Source organism: Scyliorhinus torazame, chromosome 6 (genome assembly GCF_047496885.1).
Source record: "Scyliorhinus torazame isolate Kashiwa2021f chromosome 6, sScyTor2.1, whole genome shotgun sequence".
NCBI lineage: Eukaryota > Metazoa > Chordata > Chondrichthyes > Carcharhiniformes > Scyliorhinidae > Scyliorhinus > Scyliorhinus torazame.
In genome coordinates this window covers 222,994,626-223,015,348 of record NC_092712.1, presented here as the reverse complement: position 1 = coordinate 223,015,348, position 20,723 = coordinate 222,994,626, and the positions used below count along the sequence as shown (strand labels likewise).

General features: G+C 42.6%; 1 protein-coding gene across 9 annotated transcripts in view; it reads right to left on the bottom strand.

The window, feature by feature from the left end:
• The window catches only part of osbpl3b (oxysterol binding protein-like 3b), a 263,221-nt gene that overhangs the window by 139,453 nt on the left and 103,045 nt on the right, over window positions 1–20,723 (bottom strand). For 7 of the 9 annotated variants that reach the window (XM_072509457.1, XM_072509455.1, XM_072509461.1 and 4 more), the window contains 6 exons: window positions 17,623–17,755; window positions 16,402–16,505; window positions 16,143–16,235; window positions 14,198–14,354; window positions 10,505–10,638; window positions 2,896–3,003 (listed from right to left, as the gene is read on the bottom strand). In XM_072509457.1, the coding sequence (XP_072365558.1) occupies window positions 2,896–3,003; window positions 10,505–10,638; window positions 14,198–14,354; window positions 16,143–16,235; window positions 16,402–16,505; window positions 17,623–17,755 (729 nt within the window). The remainder of the gene's footprint in view (window positions 1–2,895; window positions 3,004–10,504; window positions 10,639–14,197; window positions 14,355–16,142; window positions 16,236–16,401; window positions 16,506–17,622; window positions 17,756–20,723) is intronic. The other 2 variants (XM_072509462.1, XM_072509463.1) reach the window with 1 other exon arrangement.

Here is a 20,723-nt window from a genome sequence, read left to right as displayed (position 1 = left end):
TTGGCCATGCTAAATTGCCCTTAATGTCCAAAAAAAAGGTTAGATGGGGTTATTGGGTCATGGGGATAGGGTGGAAGTGAGGTCTTAAGTGGGTCAGTGCTGACTCAATGGGCCAAATGGCCTCCTTCTGCACTGTATGTTCTATGTTCTAAATGGACCCCCTAAGCCATCCCCGACACCCCCCCTCCTCATCCCTCACAACACCCATGCAGGGTACCCCGGCCTGATTGCCACCACACAAGAAAAAACCAGCACTGCACCTTGGTAGTGCCAACTTGGCACCCTGGTAGTGCCAGGCTGGCACCCAAGTGACACTGCTAGGGTACCAATGGGCATGCACCTGGGGGCCTCCAATACTCTGGGAACTCTGCACAGTTCCGTCTGGTCACCGTTTGTGGAGACCAGAACTGAACGGCACTCACCCAGGTCTCCGAGGCAAAAGGGATAGATCCCAATTTTTCGGGAAGCTGCATATTAAAGTGAGACTAGATGTCTCGCTGCAATTGCCACATTCACTTCTCTCAGTATTCTTGGATGCATCTCATCTGGTGCCGTCTCAAGTGCAGACAACCTATCTAATACCTCATCAATATTAAATTCTAATTAATTATCTCCTCTTTCGTCATGGCTTGGGTATCATCTTGTTCCTTGCGAAGGATGACTGTAAAGTATTCATTTCAAAGTTCAGCTATTCCTTCTGTCTCCATGTGTACATCCCTTAGTCAGCCCCACTCCTTTTCCCACCCTCTTACTATTTATAAGCCCATGAAAGACTTTGTTTCCCTTTTAGGTCTGCTGCCAATCTCTCATCATACACTCTCTTTGCTTCTGTTATTTGCTTTAGAATCATAGAATTTACAGTGCAGGAGGCCATTCAGCCCATCTAGTCCGCACTGGCCTTTGGAAAGAGCACCCTACTTAAGCCCACGCCTCCATCCTATCCCCATAACCCAGAACCCCACCTAACCTTTTGGACATTGAGGGGCAATTTAGCATGGCCAATCAACCTAACCCGCACATCTTTGGACAATGGGAGGAAACCGGAGCGCCTGGAGGAAATCCCACGCAGACACGGGAAGAAAGTGAAAACTCCACACAGTCACCCGAGGCCGGAATTGAACCCAGTTCCCTGGAGCTGTGAGGAAGCAGTGCTAACCACTATGCCATCATGCCCCCCCCCCCTCTTTGTTTCACTTTCCCTCAGAATGTTCTGTATTCAGCCTGGTTTTCCATTGTGACATTTGACATAAACACACTTTTTCGTCTTCATCGTAAACATCTTTCCAGGGAGCTCTGGATTTGTTTGTCCTACCTTTCCCCAGTCTAAACCGACTCTTCTTTGAAGGTGGTTCATTGTTCAGGTACCATTTTTCGTGCCATACTTTATGATTCCAATTTATTCAGTACATGTCCAATCTTACCCCCATTGATATTTTCTAAATGGTCTGTTTGAAGTATTGCTTCAAATTATATACTGATAAGAAAGTATAAGCTTAAATGATTAAAATTGAAAAATGGCAAATAAATGATTAACTTGCATTGGGCTTTGAAGTAGTATGGGGGGAAAAAAACTGTTGGATTCGATAATCGTAGTGTTTGTGGGAGGTGAACAGCAGGGAATGATCTGACCGGATTGCCCTACGGAGAGCTAGCATAGTCTCTGGGCCAAATGGCCTCCTTCTGTTCTGCAAATGACAATGATAATGCACCATATCTTCTAATTCGGCAAAAGGAAACGTAGGCCACCTTCTATGGCCCTCACCAGAAATTCTTCCACCTGTCTCTTGATACTCCATGCTAGCTGATTACTCATCTCCGTGGCTGATTGTTAATACATCTCCTAAAACAAAGCGCTGTTCATCTACACCTCAGCTAAAATTCTGTTCTCTGTCTCTCATCCATTACCAAGTGCCAATAACTTCTTGTTCTAACAATGTACTGTGACAAGATCCTTGATCTCAATATTCCTTTATTTTCCCTGAAAAGCACGTTATGTTATTTTATGTTAATTGTGCAAGGTAGGGCAGCACGGTGGCGCCGTAGGTTAGCCCTACAGCCTCACGGCGCCGAGGTCACAGGTTCGATCCCGGCTCTGGGTCACTGACTGTGTGGAGTTTACATATTCTCCCCGTATTTGCGTGGGTTTCGCCTCCACAACCCAAAGATGTGCAGTTTAGATGCATTGGCCACGGTAATTTGCCCCTTAATTGGAAAAAATGAATTGGGTACTCAAAATTTATTTTTATTTTTTTTTTAAATTGTGCATGTTGTTGGTATTACACTCATCACATAATCACACTTCATTGCAGGCTGACTGAGATTTATCAGCATATGATAAAATTTTGTCACTTAATCGGAACAAAAGGGACTATGCATGGGGTGGAAAAAGATTCACCCTGCAACAAAATCAATTTGCAACTTGATTCCACAATTCTTTGTATTGAGCCACTGCAAAATAAAATATGGAAAACATGCTCTATGCCTTAAAAAAATACATATTACAAGCATTACTAGCAAGTGTCAAGCCACTGAGCTGCAATTAATTCTCTAATGACCATTTTTTTACAACTTTATACAAAGCCAAAATCTTTATATTTGATGTTTGGCAATTGCTTCAATTGACTATCGTAGAACCTTTAAGGGCCCTTCATATTTAGAACAGCCACCAACATTTAATGAAGCGTAAAATAGATTCAACCCCCACCCCCCAAAAGAAATGTACACAGCATGAACTATGGATTTATATGTGCAATCCACTTGTGACGATTTTTGTAATAAACTTATCACTGAAATGTTTAATCAATTGTAGGAATTAAAACCTGTACTCCAGTGATGCATGATAAACATTCCACATCAATACTATGGATATAGTTGACAATATTTTCACAGACCCACCTTAACTGAACCTGGACTTGAATATACAGTGACAGCTGGGTCTACCAGCCTAGACTCAGCATGTATCCTGCACAGCCGGCCTTTGAGCTCTGCATTCTGAGCCAAAGCCTAATAAAAGGCATTAAGGAAACACAGAGCATTAATTATTAAATACAGACAAGCTGTACTACACAAACAGACGGAGCATGTTAATTGTTTAAGATTTACAGAAATTATCCCAAAAGAATGGAACATTTTTCTAGTCCTAATAAACTCAGCCATAATTTTTTAAAATCCATAAATGCAGAACTGCGGTATGGATTAGAAAATGCAATCTTAAAATCTGGAATTCTTATTGGTGTCGCATGCAATAGAACCTGCTGACAGTGAAAATTTGTTTATAACGTGACGCTTCAATATTTTACATTCTTAAAAAAGGCGGGTTTTTGTTTCGTCCTTTGTGATACTGCTTGGAGAACAGCCACCAGGACAAGTGGTGTTTCACTGGAAGAGAGCATAATCAGGAGTCACGTATTACAGATATTTGCATTTATATAGCATCTTTGACATTGCAGGATGCAGGAACAAAAAGCAAAATCTGACATAGCCATATTAAGGTAGATAACAAAAAATAAAAGCAAAATACTGTAGATGCTGGAAGTCTACAATAAAAACAGAAAACGCTGGAAATCTTCAGCAGGACTGGCAGCATCTGTGCAGTGAGAAACAGAGTTAATGGGCACAATCGTCCCAAAAAGGAAACAAAGTACCCAAGCGAGCGTGTTTAGTCTCGCAGTGCCCTGAAACACGCGACTCGTTTTGAATAAGGGGCCTAAACGGGGAACGGGCAACCAAGCACGCACATAAGCCCGTTTTTTTTTTACAACGGGGAGCTCCACTCGCTGGAACACCCCGTTGTAGCGAGAGATCAGGACGCCATTTTTTAAATATCCCCCGATCTCAGAGGCCCACAAAACAAATCCTCGACCTCCCCCCAGCCCAAACGCAACATGGGAAGGTGAGGGTCCCCCTGCAGCGCAGCCGGATGATCGCGTTTCAAGACAATCCGGCTCCATGTGTCCGTATGCTCTGAACAAGTCATACGGACCCGAAACATTGACTCTGCTTCTCTCTCCAACAATACCAGACCTGTCAAGTTTTTTTCCCAGCACTTTCTGTTTTTATTGTAGATAACAAAGAGCTTGGTCAAAAGCCTGATGTGAAGGAGCCAAAAGCAAAATACTCCAGATGCTGGAAATCTCAAATAAATACAGAAAAAGTTACAAATAAGGTCTGATGAAAGTTCCTGAATCATTAACCCTTTCTTCACAGGTGCTGCCCGACTTGCTGAGTATTTTCTGCTTTAATTTCAGATTTAAAGGAGTATTTTTAAGGTGAAAGAGCTGGATATATGGAGGTGTCTGAATGGGATGCTGGAGATTATTGTCTCGCAACTGTGACTTTAATCATTCTCTCCCTAGGCAGCTGAAAACAAAAATGCAAGCAGTCAAAATTGGAGAAGTGCAGAAATCCTGAAGGACTCGAGGGTTGGGGGTGAATGTAGAGAGGGGGAGGAGTGAGGTCAGGCATTCAAGAATGTAAGAAATAGAGCAGCAGCAGACCACATAATCCCCTCGAGCCAGTTCCATCATCAGTCTGAAATTCCTTTTTCCCATCTTCCTCTCCCTCGATTCCCTGAAAGACCAAAAATCTGTTTATCTTAGGTTTAAATATATTCAGTGATGGGCGGCATGGTGGCGCAGTAGTTAGCACTGCTGCCTCACGACGCTGAGGTCCCGGCCCTGGAACCCTGTCTGTGTGGAGTTTGAACATTGTAGCCACCTGGGTTGGCCAACTCCCGATGTAAAATGGAGAACAGCAAAGGCAGCAGGGAAATTCAGCCAACAGAGACAGAAACTAGCAGGTGCAAGTTACTGTGTATTAAACTCTGCAAAGGCCCAGACAGCATTGATACAAGCAGCCATCTGCATACTAATGAGTGATCCCCAGGAATAATCGCAACATTTGGGATAAACAAAGCCAAGCCAGACTCCTCGGCGCCAGCAGGAGCCAACACAAAAGAGGTTAACGGACACCTCAAGACCGCCCATCGATCAGGGAACCGCTCCAGTATTAGAGAAATCGAACCAAGCGATTGGAACAAAGTCCAATCACTTGGAACCAGGTACAGGGTCCCCCCGAAAGGCGGGAAGCCCCTGGGGACTATAAAGTTAAGCCCCCAAGTTCAAATCATTCTTCTTGACCGGGTCACTCAGCAACGCAAACCAACCCTTGACAGTGACCGGTGCAGCTGCCGCCGATATCCATAAAGTCTTAAGTCAACGCTCACTACGAGATAGGCGCTCCTAGCTACCAGTCCGTACCAACTTCGAATCCCGCAGACTTAGAACCCGAACAAAAGGCCATTTGTTCCCCTGACCTGGTGGGCCAGTCCGAAGCCAAGTATAGGCCTGTTAGTTGTAGAAGTAGCTTAGAAGTAGAATTTGTATATGAGTAGCGATTACTGTGTATAATAAATGTGCTTTGATTTGAATCTTACTAATCGGTGTATTGAGGTATTGATCATTACTTGAACCTCGTGGCGGTATCATAAAGATACCTGGCAATTCGAGAGCAAAGGTTATAAAACAGAGCCAATTGAACCAACCAAAAGTTAACAACATTCTCCCAGTGTCTGCGTAGGTCTCACCCCCTACAATCCAAAGACGTGCAGGGTAGGTGGATTGGCCATGCTACATTGTCCCTTAATAATTGGAAAAAAAATAATTGGGTACTCTAAATTTATAAATTTAAAAAATATATATTTTATATACATACATACATATATATATATATATTATATATATATAGAGAGAGAGAGAGAGAGAGAGAGAGAGCATCCACAACCATGGGGTAGAGAATTCCAAAGATTCACAACCCTTGGAGTGAAGAAATTTCTCACCTCATTCCTAAATGATCAACCCGTTATCCTGAGATTAACTCCCAGTGTTTTAGATTCCTCCAGCCAGGGGATACAATCTCTGTGTCTACTCTGTCAAGTTCCTTCAGAATCTCGTATGTTTCAATGAGATCACCTATTGAAAGTAAATGCCCAATTTACTCAGCCTAGCCTTTCATCATGGGACAATCCCCTTTTCCCAATATCCAATGTAAAAGTTCTGGGTGGTGTAAGTAAACACGCAGAAGCGGATTGGAAACGCTGCTTTTCCGAGAGGTCAAGGAAGGTTAGTCTCTTTCTATTGTTAGCTGAGTAGTGCACACAATGAACCTAATCCCTCTGTTGCCCACCCGCAGCTCCCTCCACAGCACACACCGTGTCCAATTTGTTTTTCTCACACAAAGTCCTAGAACAGTCATGGCACTTTCCATCCTGAAATCTGCTATGAAATCCTCCAAACTGAACAAAAGTCTCTCACAGGAAATACACTCACCAAACCGTTTATCTACCATGAAGAAATAAATCCATTAATATACACATTTGAGAAAAAGGAAAACTCTTTACCGCCTGGGTGCAAGAAGGGGCAAGAATCCACTACCCCCACACCTCTGTCCCCATCTGCTTATTGAAAGACAACAAAGCCCTGGCCATCCCTGATGGAGTAAGAGATTTGGGCTTGAAACGATCCAATCTAGGATCCAATACACAGATCTAGGGTCCTAAAATAAACTGATTAGAGACTAAAAGGGGGAAGGGAGGCCAGCAGGGTATTTTAAAAATTTGTATCGTCCTAGTACAGGATGTAAATATTAACCATAATCACTGGAGTGCCCACCAGAGAACCACAGACAATGATGTGCCTGCCGTTAAGATAAGGGGCAGAAAACGGAACCCTTTGATAATTAAAATCATCGCATCCCTGGCCCTACCATCAAAACCCAAATGAAAGGGGTTGCTGGGTGGCTGGGTACCCACCCCTTTCACAGCCTTGTTTGGTCTCTGACCGGCAAATAGGTCCCCTGCAAATACACCACGTGGGAATTTAAGCTCTTACAGTGAGCAAATACTCCATATTTTCACTGGGCCATTCAAACCCCTAATGATCCTGGCGACCAAACAAATTGGGGGTCTCCCCGTCCCCCTCAATCCGGAGTCAGCCATTTCCGCCGAGAGATTACCCTAAAGGCTACTAAAAGCTACAGCAAACAGGCCCACCCAAGGTGGCCACTCAGCAAATCAAATGACAGGACAAAGAAATCTGCAGACACCATCAGTGAACTATCCCCCCCACCACTCTCCTCCCTCCCCCACACCACCCCCAACACCGTCACCCTTGAACACAACCACACCCAAACACAAATAGAGGCAAGGCAAACACAGTACTAAAACCTACTTCTAACAAACCTAAACAAAAAATAACCCTAAGCTCATAACCTTAAAACAAAACTACATTTATGATCTGCAGCCACCCTTCAAAACCACTCCCGTTAGCTAACTGGAGCGAAGGAAAATGGTTACAGACAACAAAATACCAAAACCCATAACCCTTGCGTATGAAAGGGAGATATATATCATAACAAACAGAGCACCCATAGTGCTGAACCCCAAATTGAAACAAAAACTATAAGAATTCAGCCCCAACAAGAACCAGAAAATACAAGAACAGCCATGAAACCCCACCAATGCAACAATTCAACATGCCCGTCAACAGCACCAAAAATTAAATCATACTGCGCCCAACTTGTGCTTTTTAACGGAAGAGTTTGCCTCTCCCGGTGGGTGAAAGAAATAGTCTTTTCCTTCGAAAGCTACTCTAAGCATATCAGTGGAGATCACATCGCACCAGACTCCACTTTTATACTGGACGGATTTGGCTCTATTGAATGCAGCTCTCTTGTTCACCAGTCCGCACCCGCGTCTTGATAGATCCCGATGGTGTGGCCATCCCACTTAAAGTCACGGTGTTCCCTCGCCCATCTTAGAACCCCCTCTTTCTTCTTGAAGCTGTGAAACCTCACTATCACTGCACACGGTGGATCCTCAGGATGGGGCCTCAGCCGGAGTGTATGATGGACTCAGTCTAACTATGATGTGGAGATGCAGGCGTTGGAATGGGGTGAGCACAGTAAGAAGTCTGACAACACCAGGTTAAAGTTCAACAGATTTCTTTCAAACACTAGCTTTCAGAGCACTGCTCCTTCCTCAGGTGGGGACTAGGGGGAGATGTGAATCCACCCTCACCCACCTTCTTACGGAACATATCTGCAATGTACTCCGTGGGCATTGGGCCTTCCGTTCCGTCTGTCAGCCCCATAATTTGAATATTCTGCCTCCTGGTCCTATTCTCTAGGTCATTCATCTTGGCCTTCAACGATTTGTTTGCTTTGACACTCGAGGGTAGTTCCAATTCCAATGAGGCGATCCGATCACGGTGGTTCGACTGGTCCACTTCCATACCTTTGATCATGGCCCCATGAGCTTCCACGGTTTCACTGGTTTGCCCTAGAGCCGCTCAAATAGAGGCCAAAGCCTCTTCAATTGATTTTCAAAGAATCACTGACATAATTCGTCAGTGTTTTTTGAATTCCTTTGCCATGGAACTAGATAGCATTTCGACCCTTAGTGGAGTTGCCAGAGTACCATAGACTGACTCTGCCATTTTACCTGATGAACTCAAGGTGCCTCGAGTGTAGACAAACTTCTGCTTTCCCCTGGCATTTGTGGCCATTTCAGTCATACAAGAGCCTTATTACAATAACTATGTGGGTTTTCAAGAGAAAACAACCCATGGTACTGAGAAAAGGGGAAAAAGTACAGTACTCTAGCAGGAGCCACCTCACGTCTTCCCCTACATTACACTACCGAAGTCCAGCTTTTCAATTTTTATTGATTCAAAAATTACATGGATCTTTTTTCTATAAGTCTATTTATACCAAAGGCAAAATAAGGAGGGGTTGGTTGGCTGTGGAGAGAACTAATGGCAGCTTCAGGCAGATACTTTTAATGTAGAGAAATGTAAAACACTATTTAAACAAAAGAGGATCAGAAATGGACAGAATGGGAGAAATTTATGAACAGAAGAGACACTCAGGGGCTTAGATAACATCATTTTTAAATTAGGATGGACAAGTTGATAACATTGCATGCACAAGTATGATATTTCTAGGCATCACGGTTTTAGAACAAATTATCTTTTTTCTTTTATAGGCAGCTGTTGATCAGAAGTATAAAAGCTACAAGACGTTTCCTCACTGACCACAGCAATTTAAGTACATAAAGCTGCTACAATTGCTTCAGAGCAGGAACATATACGAGTCAGCCCAAGTTGGCAGCTTGGTATCATAACGATGCTCCAGCCTACTTGTGAACAACAAAACTAATCCAATGTATTATATTGGATGACATCCGGAACTCCTAATAAATTTAACATGCACTCAAAAAAAAACACGTGTTTTTGGAATGTATTTTAAAAGTTAACAGAAAAAAAAGGGCAGGCTAGTCAAAGAAAATAACTTGCATTTATCATGTATCTGAGAAACATTTCAAAGCACTTGGCACAAGCTCATTTCTAGACTGTAAACAATGAAACAGACGCCAAATGAAACGATAAAGAAGAAGTAACATTGGTCAGAATGTCAACTCTTTTCAAAAAAAGTTACAGATTTTTAAATGTCCAACTGGTGCAGGTTGGTAGGTCATCAGTTCAATATCGCATTCAAGAATGATATTTCAGATAATGAACAAACTGCCACTACTGCAACTGAGTGTCAAAACCAAATCTCTTCCAATTCCCCAAAAGACTGTCAGGAATTAAAGAAAACCACTTATCTCACTAAGAGGGAGAAGGTGGCATTTTGGTAATGTCACTGGCTAGTAATCCAGAGGTCCAGGCTAATGCTCTGGGAACACTGGTTCAAATTCTACCTTAAATTAATAAAACCCAGGATTGACAGCTAGCTGCAGTAATGGCGACCGTGAAACCATAATTATCATAAAAACCCATCTGGTGCGCTAACGTCTTTGAAGGGATGTCCTTATCTGGTTTCAGCAAGGCTTACAAAACCAGGTTAAAGTCCAACAGGTCTATTTGAAATCACGAGCTTTCGGAGCATTGCTCCTTCATCAGGTGAGTCAGGCTTACCTGGTTTGGCCGACAGGTGACTCCAGAGCCACAACAATATGATCAACTCTTGGCCCTCCAAAATGGCCGAGCAAGCCCCTCAGTTCAAGGACAATTAGGGATGGGCAACAAATGCTGGCCTTTCTAGGAACACCCATTTCTCATGAAAGAATAAAAATCAAAGAAATATCCTTTTCCCATTGTTACTGGAGAAATCCATCACTCATGGTTGATGTGCAGAGAACAGAATTCCAAATGGATCAAGGTGAAATGGCTCCACTTGAAATTTTCAAAACAGAAAATCCTTTGAAACATTAAGCTCATTAACAAAATGTGAATTCAAGTTAGTTTTAAGCAGCAAAACAATGAGAATTTGTCAGTTCCCCCAACTACAAACTTGTCCTTTGCCAAATTAAATTTTAACCTCAAGTAAACAGCAACCTTTTATAGCAAAAATTGCAAAACAGCTTCACATTTTTATTATTTTGGAAAGCTTCAAATCTAAAAGTATGCAACGATATTTGCTGTAGTAGCACGATCTCTAAACTTACCGAAGTTAAGGCAGTTTTCAGGCCAATGATCTGTGGAGATGGTGGGTGGCAAGTGTCATGTTCTGATATCAACTGTTTGAATTTTTCCTTTTCAATTGCCAATGAATTGAACACTGACTTTAAAGCAGAGTGAACTATTAAATAAAAAAGGATCAAGTAACTACACAGAATTGGACTTCAGGGATTACTGTATTTGCGCATATAATTGTACTTAAATCATTTTTCAAATAATGATACACTATGTATACATGGAACCCAAGACTGTAGTAATTTAGTTTGTAGATTCAGAGGATTCTGAAGTGTGGAGACACATTGGAAAGAGTGCAGAAGAGGTTTGCAAAAAATGGTTCCAGGGATGAGAAACTTCAGTTGTAAAGGTGGATTGGAAAAATTTGGATAGTTCTCCTTGGCGAGCAGGATGTTAAGAGGAAATTTGCTAGGAGTGTTCGACATCACGAGGGACCTGGACAGAGTAGATAGGGAGAAACTGTCCCTCCTCATGAGGGGATTAAAAACGATTTGCAAAAGAAGCAAATGTGATGTGAGAAAAAAAAAAAACGTCCTCGCAGCACGTGGTTCTGGTCTGAAATGCACTACTTGGCAGGGTGGTAGGGACAGGTTATTCAAGAGGAGATTTGATGATTATTTGAAGAGTAACAATGTACAGCGGTAAAGCGAAAACGCAGGAGGATGGCACTCAGTCATAATACTCAGTTGGAGAGCCGGTGCAGATATGATGGGTTGAATGACCTTATTCAATATCATAACAATTCTGTGATCCACAGGCAGAAAGAATGAAAACTTGAGTGGATTTCAACACACAATGGAGCTTGTACTGGAGGTGCAATTTCAGCCTCATTGCCTCTCTTTCTATAAAGGCAAGAAAGTGGGGGCTTCAGAGGAACACATATTCAATAATGTAAATGTATATCAGCTGCCAATGCATATAATAACTGTTTTTAAATTCCGATCTGATCCATAACAACTTGTAAATGAGGGTGTTAATTTTATGATACTATTCTATTTCTAGATAAATCTGCAGCTTACAGAAGGCAGTCTACTTTGGGTTGAATTAACAAGAAGTGTTCCCAGTGCTGAACATTGCATGCCAGGAACGTATATTGGAAACTGGGTGAAGAATTCAGTTATCATCGGACAGAATTATTGAACAAATATCTAGCAGGCCTGCTGACTTTCAGACACAAACTCCAAATGTGTCTTATCACTGGGAAATGTTCTGCAACTCGCAATTTTATAAAATCTCTGCTTGTACATGCAAGTAATGACAGATGATCATTGGAGCTGTATAAAGTATTAAAGGACAGGCATGCTTGGGTCTTTGGTTCCCCAAAACAGTGCAAACAGTGGTTGTCTCATATTATTTAATAGTGTACAACAGGTAAATGCAGTCATAACCCACGTTAAAGCTCATGTGGGTGGCACGGTAGCACAGTGGTTAGCACTGTTGCTTCACAGCGCCAGGGACCCGGGTTCGATTCCCGGCTTGGGTCACTGTTTCCGCTGTGCGGAGACTGCACGTTCTCCCCGTGTCTGTGTGGGTTTCCTCTGGGCTCTCCGGTTTCCTCCCACAAGTCCCGAAAGCCGTGCTTATTAGGTGAATTGGACATTCTGAATTGTCCCTCAGTGTACACAGTGTGGCAACTAGGGGCTTTTCACAGTGACTTCACTGCAATGTTAATGTAAGCCTATTTGTGACACTGATAAAAGGCTATCATTAGAATTAACTCTAAAATAGCAGTAGCATTTGTGGACTCGTCTGCAGGAGATGGAGGGACTATAAATTGTTGAAAACATCCAGACTACTATGCTGCAAATCAGCAGCACCTATTAAAAACCATGCTCATTAACCACAGGTTTCTGCACAACTCATTGTGCAAATTAGCAGACCTTGACTACTGAATAACAATTTCCCCTGGGCTCAATCTTGACACCCTCACTTTTTTATATTAATATTTGTGGTCCACCACTGCCCTAATAAAGTAAATCTAGATTTACAGATAACCCTGTGATAACCATCCAAGTGAGAATCTTAACCCAAGTGGATCACATGCATACACAAGACATAAAAATACTTGGATTATATACTGTGGTGGATTGGCTTACATGCTTGTTTCTGCACTTAATTTGTGCAACCAGCATGCAAAGTACCACATGAGCAGAACCTTCCGTGACATAATAATAATAATAAATTATCACAAGTAACTGAAGTTACTGTGAAAAGCCCCTAGTCGCCACATTCCTGCACCTGTTCTGAGAGGCCGGTATGGGAATTGAACCCACGCTGCTGGCCTTGTTCTGCATTACAAGCAGCTGTTTAGCCCACTGAGCTAAACCAGCCCCTCAGTGACTGGACATCAAACGGTTCATGGTTTTCTCCCCCACGTAAACTGTATGCTGCACAGAAAATCTGATCCAACACATGCAAACCGTCATTCAGTCTGGCTTTTTCCTGTCCCTTCCCTCTCCACTATTTTGCAACAAAGACTTCTGGAATTTACAAAACCAACAGAACATATTCCAGTAACGAACATCAGATTAAATCTGATTTGGGGTTATTTCTAAGCCATTGCACATTCTGGGCAACAGTGTCTTTTTTAGTGCTTATCTGTTCACTTAAAAACTCGTACAAGGGTTCAGACAGTAGCACTTAGACTGAAGACAACAATTCATTGACTCCCCATCGTACATTTAAGCATATTTTGAGATGAACTAAATTAGATTGAGAAGAAAATTCAGCTTGTCAATCACCACACTGGACAGGCTTTTCCCGTTCCTGGGTTGGCAGGTTACGGAGTGGGGTCGGGGCAGAAAATAGGAGGGAGCTGGGCCAGGATTATTCCTCAATGTATTTCCATCGCCAGGGAGGTTTCTGAGGTGGGCCAGCAGACAATCAGCTGCACAACCAGGGGGGCCTGCCTGCTTGGCTTGTCTGAATTTTTATTTTTAAACTGAACTCTCTGGAGGCATTTCCATGTTGATCCCTGACCTACCTCAGGAGTTTCCCTCATCTGCCAGTGGGTCTGGCAAGGCTTCAAAGCTGCTGACACTCTGATCAGACCAGCAGCACTGGGAGGCCACCTGCCATCCTGAATCAGCCAGCAAGCTCAAAGGCAGGAAATTAGGAGACCGCTTCTGGAAAAAATGGCTCCATTGGTTTGGCTCCTGACAAATGTGGACTCAGAATCCCTATTTGGTTGGAGTTTCAAAGCCCACGGTAAAATTCCATCCACTGTCTCAAAGCTGGTGCAACACGTGTGGAATCTCATTAACTCAGACATGCTCCTGACTCTTCCCGCTCCCGCTATTTTGCAATAAAGACATCTGGCACAAAACCAATAGTACACATTCCAGTGATGAGCAACTCGTCTGAGGCTAGATCTAAACTATCATCTGGGCAATATTGTCTCTTCAATTTATGCCAACCACTACTTGAACCTTTTTTTTTTTAATAAAGAGTAAATATTTTAATTATTGTGGTGTAAACCTATCAGAAATGTAAGATAACCTTCATTCCTTTACAATAAAAGATACTTTGGTAAAATGTGTAACAGATTAGGATCTTGCCAAAATATTTTTTTGAAAAGCACATGGTCTTTCTGGTGGTGCTGGTGATCCAAAGTTTGTACAAAAGAGTCATTTCTACATTTTACACTGAAAGAAAGCCATTCCTACCTTCTTGGGCAATGTGGCAGAAATCCTCTTGCAGTTTTGAATAATCTGAAGGCACATCTGAACCATCTGAAAAAGGTTTTGTTTCTGTATCAAATACCTCCGATAGATTAGGATTTGATGCATGCAGTCGCATTGGACTGGCAGAAATAGAAGGAACCTAATGAAAAAGAAAAATGTCATTACTTCAAACTGAATGCACTTTGGTTATGACTTCTTCAGAACTAGTTAGAGTTATATTGGGCGAGAGCCGTTGGCTCTATGGGTGGATGTCTCCCATTTTGAGATCAAATGCCGTGGCGGGAGCAGAAACATGGAATGTTTCCTGCTGCGGCAGTCTGCAGCAAAACTTACCAAATCCTCCGGCCCGACCTCATTAGTTATGCACCCGGGTATTTTACACTGTATTCTATGACAGGTCAGGCCTGGATGTTGCGTATTCCGCTGTTGTGGCCGGGTGCTATATTGAAAAGGTGTCCAACAACACTGACCCACTTCTGAAGAAAGAATGTGGACCGACTGAAAATGAAGCTGGATCTCCGGGGGTAGGGCCGAGATCGGAATATACACTTCCCGAGAATGACGATGGATACCCATGTTCATTTTGAGGCTGGAAGATGGACCACCTCCAGAAGACCTAATCTGGAAGGTCCACCTGCAGATGCTTCTCCAACCCACTGCTGTGGTGTGGCAACATCAGGGTTGCGAGTGACCTCCATCCCGAATTCCGGAGACAGCCCCAGGCACTGTTGAGTCCCGACATTTGCTCGCCCTTGTTCCAAATGTGTTTCATGCCGCCGTGGAACTGAGGGCATTGTTGCTAAGCTTGCAGGTGATAGAAATATATGTTCTAAAAAATATGTTCTAAAAAAAAGATAGAAGGATAGATAGTGTTGAAGAGGTGGGGAGGCTGCAGAAGGACCTGAACATGCGAGGGGAATGGGCAAAAAAGTGGCAAATGGAATACAATTTGGAAAACTGGTAGGAGGAAGAGGTTAGCCTATTTTCTAAATGAGGAAAGGCGTCAAAAATCTAAAGCACAAAGGGGCTTAGGAGTCCTAGTTCAGGATTCTGTTAAGGTTAACATGCGGGTTCAGTTGGCAGTTACAAAGGCTAATGCAATGTAAGCATTCATTTCAAGAGGGCTCAAATACAAGAGCAGAGATGCACTGCTGAGGCTGTAGAAGGTCTTGGTCAGACCCCATTTGGAATATCGTGAGCAGTTTTGGGCCCGTATCCAAGGCAGGAGGGAACCTTTGAGGGGACCAGAGGAAGTTCACAAGAATGATCCCGGGAATCAAGGGCTTGTCATATGAGGAGCGGCTGAGGACTCTGGGTCTGTACTCAATGGGAGTTTAGAAGGATGAGGGGGATCTCATTGAAACTTACAGAATATAGAGAGGCCTAGATAGATGTACATGGAGAAGATGTTTCCAATAATAGGAGACTAGAACCCGAGCGCACAGCCTCAGACTGAAGGGACAATCCTTTATTTGTTTTCCAAGATTGTTAATGGTAAACTGGTAATGACTAGAACCACAGTTCAAAATAATCATGTAATGTTTTACATGGGTGGCACGGTGGCACAGTGGTTCGCATTGCTGCTTCACAGCTCCAGGGACCCAGGTTCAATTCCTGCCTCGTGTGTGGAGTTTGCACTTTCTCTCCGTGTGCGCGGGTTTCCTCCGGGTGCTCCGGTTTCCAGCCACAGTGCAAAGATGTGCAGGTTAGGTGGATTGGCCATGATAAATTGCCCCTTAGTGTCCAAAAGGTTAGTTGGGGTTACTGGGTTACGGGATATGGGGGGGGGGGGTTAAGTAGGGTGCTTTTTCCAAGGGCCTATGCAGAATCGATGGGCCGAATGGCCTCCTTCTACACTGTAAATTCTACGGTTCTATGAGAAATCTAATGCCATGAACACACAGTGTCCATTTTAAGGGAGCATTACCTGTAGTGTTGATTTAGCATCTTTGCCAAAACTTTTGGTTCGCCACCTTCTTGGAACACGTTTTTCCTTTTTGGGACTTTCAAAGACATACCCCTTCAACAAATGAGAAAAGAACTGCATTTTTATCAGAAAACAATCCATTTAACACAAGAGTTTATTTTATTTGGTTCCCTAGCTCATACCCTGAAATCAAAAGCAATGTTCATATATTTCTGCTTCAGCTTCAATCAAGGAAGGCAACAATATCTGACTGGCATACCTGAAAAGCATTTATAGTTGGTGCTGAGTATGTCCTATGAATAACCTCCATGTTTTGTAAAAGCTTGGTCAATTCTGTTAAACTGGAATGACACTGAGAAAGATCTAGAAGAAAAAAACAGAAAAGGGCTAATGTTAAAAAGACAATTTGCATCAAACCCATGCAAAACAACATGCAAAACAAAAATAATTGCAGCATAACCTACTTCATAGATTCATCATGTGCAAAAGACCAAGAGAAAACATTACTTCTGGAGATAACAGATGAGGGACCAAATCTTTCAGTCTCCACATCAGAGATTAGATGTACTACTGAAGGTGCACATTAAAAACTTTCACCTACATTCCTCCTCCCCAGGACCTTCTATAAATATTGCTGATTCTGAGCTAGAGTCAGAGACTTGGGAGATATTGCGCTACTTATCTGGATAGCTATCTACGAAATGCTATACAGATTAAAGCCTGGTCTAACACCTGGCATAACTCCACAACTGACTCAACCCCTCCCTCTGCCTCCCCATCATCCTTTTATCGCAACTAACCACTCTATCCATCCACTGACACTCAAAAGACTGGATCTTTAAACTTACCATACATCAGCAAGTGGAGGTTGAAAAGGGGTATAAGTCTTTCTTCCCCCTGACTCCACTCCAACTTAAGATTCCTAAGGGATGCTGTGCTGTGCATTTCTTTCAGAACAATCACGTGCAGCAATCCTCTCAACAGTGCCACTGCTCAGAAGATTTAGGTCAGAATGTTTTGTGTAATGAATGCATGCAGTCTCACTGTCTGCGTGGAGTTTGCACATTCTCCCCATGTTTGCATGGGTTTCACCCCCACAACCCAAAGATATGCAGGTTAGGTGGATTTGCCACGCTAAATTGGCCCTTAATTGGAAAAAAATAATTGGGTACTCTAAATTTTTTTTTTTTTTTTTTTATATAAACGCATTCAGTAAAACTGCTCAAAACACATTTAAATCTGTATTCAAAGATCAGCTCCGGAGGCAAGGAGGATAGAACTACAGCACATTCACCTGGTATAAACACAATTGGCATATACATGTACATACATTGATTTGGGAATGTGGGTGGTCAGGGGAAGAGAAAAGGCAGACTGAAGCAGAGTCCTGCAAAAAGGACAACAATCCATGAAGTTGATTGGCTAGTTCATTCTTTTTTTGGTCAACTTTTATATTCCATAAGAGTAAAAATGTTTTCACCTTTTGAACATTTATCTATATCTTCGGAACTTTGCAACCATGCTGCCACCTTAGACTGGCTGCTGGTATAAACAAGAGGAAAGGTTGGGCCACTTTGGAACGACATTTGTTTGGTTAGATTTCCCCTCTGCAACTGAAAAAAATGTAAATTCATTACTGCTCTGAAAATGAAGATGGAGTGTTTTTTTTATTCGTATAGTACAGCAATGGGAATTATTAGAAATTAAAATTATAAATTGTACGCAACACATTTAACAAAGTATTAATTAAATGGAGAAAAACTGCAGAAAACTGTAACACGGTAGCATTGTGAATAGCACAATTGCTTCACAGCTCCAGGGTCCCAGGTTCGATTCCGGCTTGGGTCACTGTCTGTGCGGAGTCTGCACATCCTCCCCGTGTGTGCGTGGGTTTCCTCCGGGTGCTCCGGTTTCCTCCCACAGTCCAAAGATGTGCAGGTTAGGTGGATTGGCCATGCTAAATTGCCCTCAGTGTCGGGTTGGGTTATGGGGATGGGGTGGAGATATTGACCTTGGGTAAGGTGCTCTTTCCAAGAGCCGGTGCAGACTCAATGGGCCGAATGGCCTCCTTATGCACTGTAAATTCTATGATAATCTATGATGACAAAGGGACTTGAGGATACTTGCGCTCAAAACACAAAGCTAACACAGGTGCAGCAGGTAATCAGGAAGGGTAATGGAATGTTGGCCTTATTTCAAGGGGGTTGGAGTATGAGAGTTGGGAAGTCCTGCTGCAATTGTGCAAGGTACTGGTGAGACCACATCTGGATTACTGTGCGCAGTTTGATCTCCTTATGTAAGGAAATATATTATTTCATTGGAGGCAGTTCAAAGAAGTTTCATTAGGCATTTTCCTGAATTTGGCCTCTCCATTCGTGGAGTACCCAAACTCTCCTTGACGTTTTCTGGTGAGGCTACTGAAGTCCGGGGCTCATTCTGTGAAGAACTGCAAATGTAAATCTTCATACTCGCATTTTGTGATGCCAAGTAACGCACTACTAATATGCATAAGCTTTTTTCTACCTTCAACTTTTAGCTTTGTTTTCTCCTGTTCCCATATTTTCTTTATAAATGGCTGACAGATTTTCTTATCTACCAAAAAAGTGCAAGGTAGCACTTCTTTTCTCTTTGGATGGAACAATTCATTGCTGTCTAGAAGAAATGTCGTGTAATGAAAAATATACTTAAACTGAACCAAATCTTTCTCCAGTCCAACTACAATGTCACACCTTCAGTATTTGTCTATATTTGTATAGACATGAAACCTTTCAACATTTTCCCCACACAAACTGCTTTGAAAGTGGCATGGCCCGTGACAAAATAGCATCTCATTCTGTCCTCCTCTGGCACTTTCTCACCTTGTTCCCCCTCCTGCCTCTCATTAAAATCAGCATTCTCTACTGCTCACCCATGTCTCATGACAAGTTCTTCACGGAGATAGGTACCTTTCATTGATTTCTTCCCCCAAACTCTACCCAGCAATTTCTCATGCTCCATGATTTAAACCTCCATCTTAATTCATCATGCTCTCTGCTCTCCGCTCCCCCCCCCCCCCCCCCGCCCACCCCACCTCAGGGGTTCACTGCCTTCCTATACTCCCATAATCCTGCCTTTCATACAAACAACCCTACCATATAAGTCAGGCAATCCCTTGAGCTTGCCATCAAATATGGCCTCTTTACTCCTGTTTTGTCAATCACAGACAAGGCTATCCCTGATCAATTCCTCAAAGGTCATATTTTGTTTGATAACCTACAAAATGGCTTGGGGATATTTTACAACATTAAATGCAGTCTATAAATGCAAGTTGAATGGTGAACGTATGTGGGCTTTGCTGCAGGCAAGAATGAAAAAATAATAATTTTTGGACATTTGTGCCAATGGAAGCAAGGGTGCCAAGAAATCATTTTTCAGTATTGCTGACAGAAGAGACATGTTGAAACTTTTCATCCTGCACTCATCAGGACATGAATACCAACATCAGGGGAAAAAAACAATTTAAACTGTGTGAGAAGAGAATGCCGATTGGTTGGCAAGTGGACTGATTGGTTCAAGCATTACCATGGAGAATGCACCTGTTGATGGTGATCATTAACTGGCAAGCATTATTTTAAATTTAAACCAGGCAGCACGGTTTGTCACGGCATCGCACTGGTGAATGAATCAGCGAATGGCTGTCACATATTTTGTTTAGCTGAAACAGCTGCAATAGATATTCGTGTTCTTTCTGTCTGCAAAGAACAGGTTCCTGTGTATAAATATATGAAACTTCTAGTACATGCAAACGCGCCATACCGCAAGCCCAACTGACAATCTTAAATTAGCTGTCAGCATAATTCTTAGCACATGGAAAATTATTTAGCAAATGTTGTTCAATCTCAGAATCACACCCAATGTTGGACATTGCGTTCTGTGTTTTGCAAGCAGACTGATGGGGTACAATCTGTACTTTGCCCAACAGTGGCTGGAACATGCTGTTTAATACGATCTGCCAGTTTATGGGAATACATACCAAGCATCATACTGGCATTGAAATTCATCTCCCACATTACTCATTTATTTCATAGGCAGATGTCGTTTTGGCAACATAGGAATACCAGTCGCGCTGCTATGCATAGTAACAGCGTGAAACAGTTAGCTTCACCTGTTCCTCAAATGTTTTGAGATACCTTGCCCTTCTAGAGTAATTTGAGGACTTTTCAACGCCAAACGTCACTGCCGAAGGCCCCTTCATGTGTTTGCATGATATAACCTGACCAGGATAGCCATTATTCTGCATGATGCCTTTAATGCATCTTTTTTCAGCATCAAACTTGCAAATGGTTAGGGCCCTATTAAAAAGGTTACCAATAAAACCAATTTTGTAGCACGCGGAAATGTAAAAATCCCAACTTGCAAAGTGACTCGTGAAGGTACGCTTGTGGTAAACAGTGGGAAAGAACCCCCTGGCAGATTTCTTAACTAGTGCACCGAGGAAAGGGAGTTCATTTGATTGCTCCATTTCAAAGGTGAATTTGAGCACAGGATGGAGTCCATCAAGAGAAGGAAATTAATATATGCACCTGTGGATTTACATTTGGC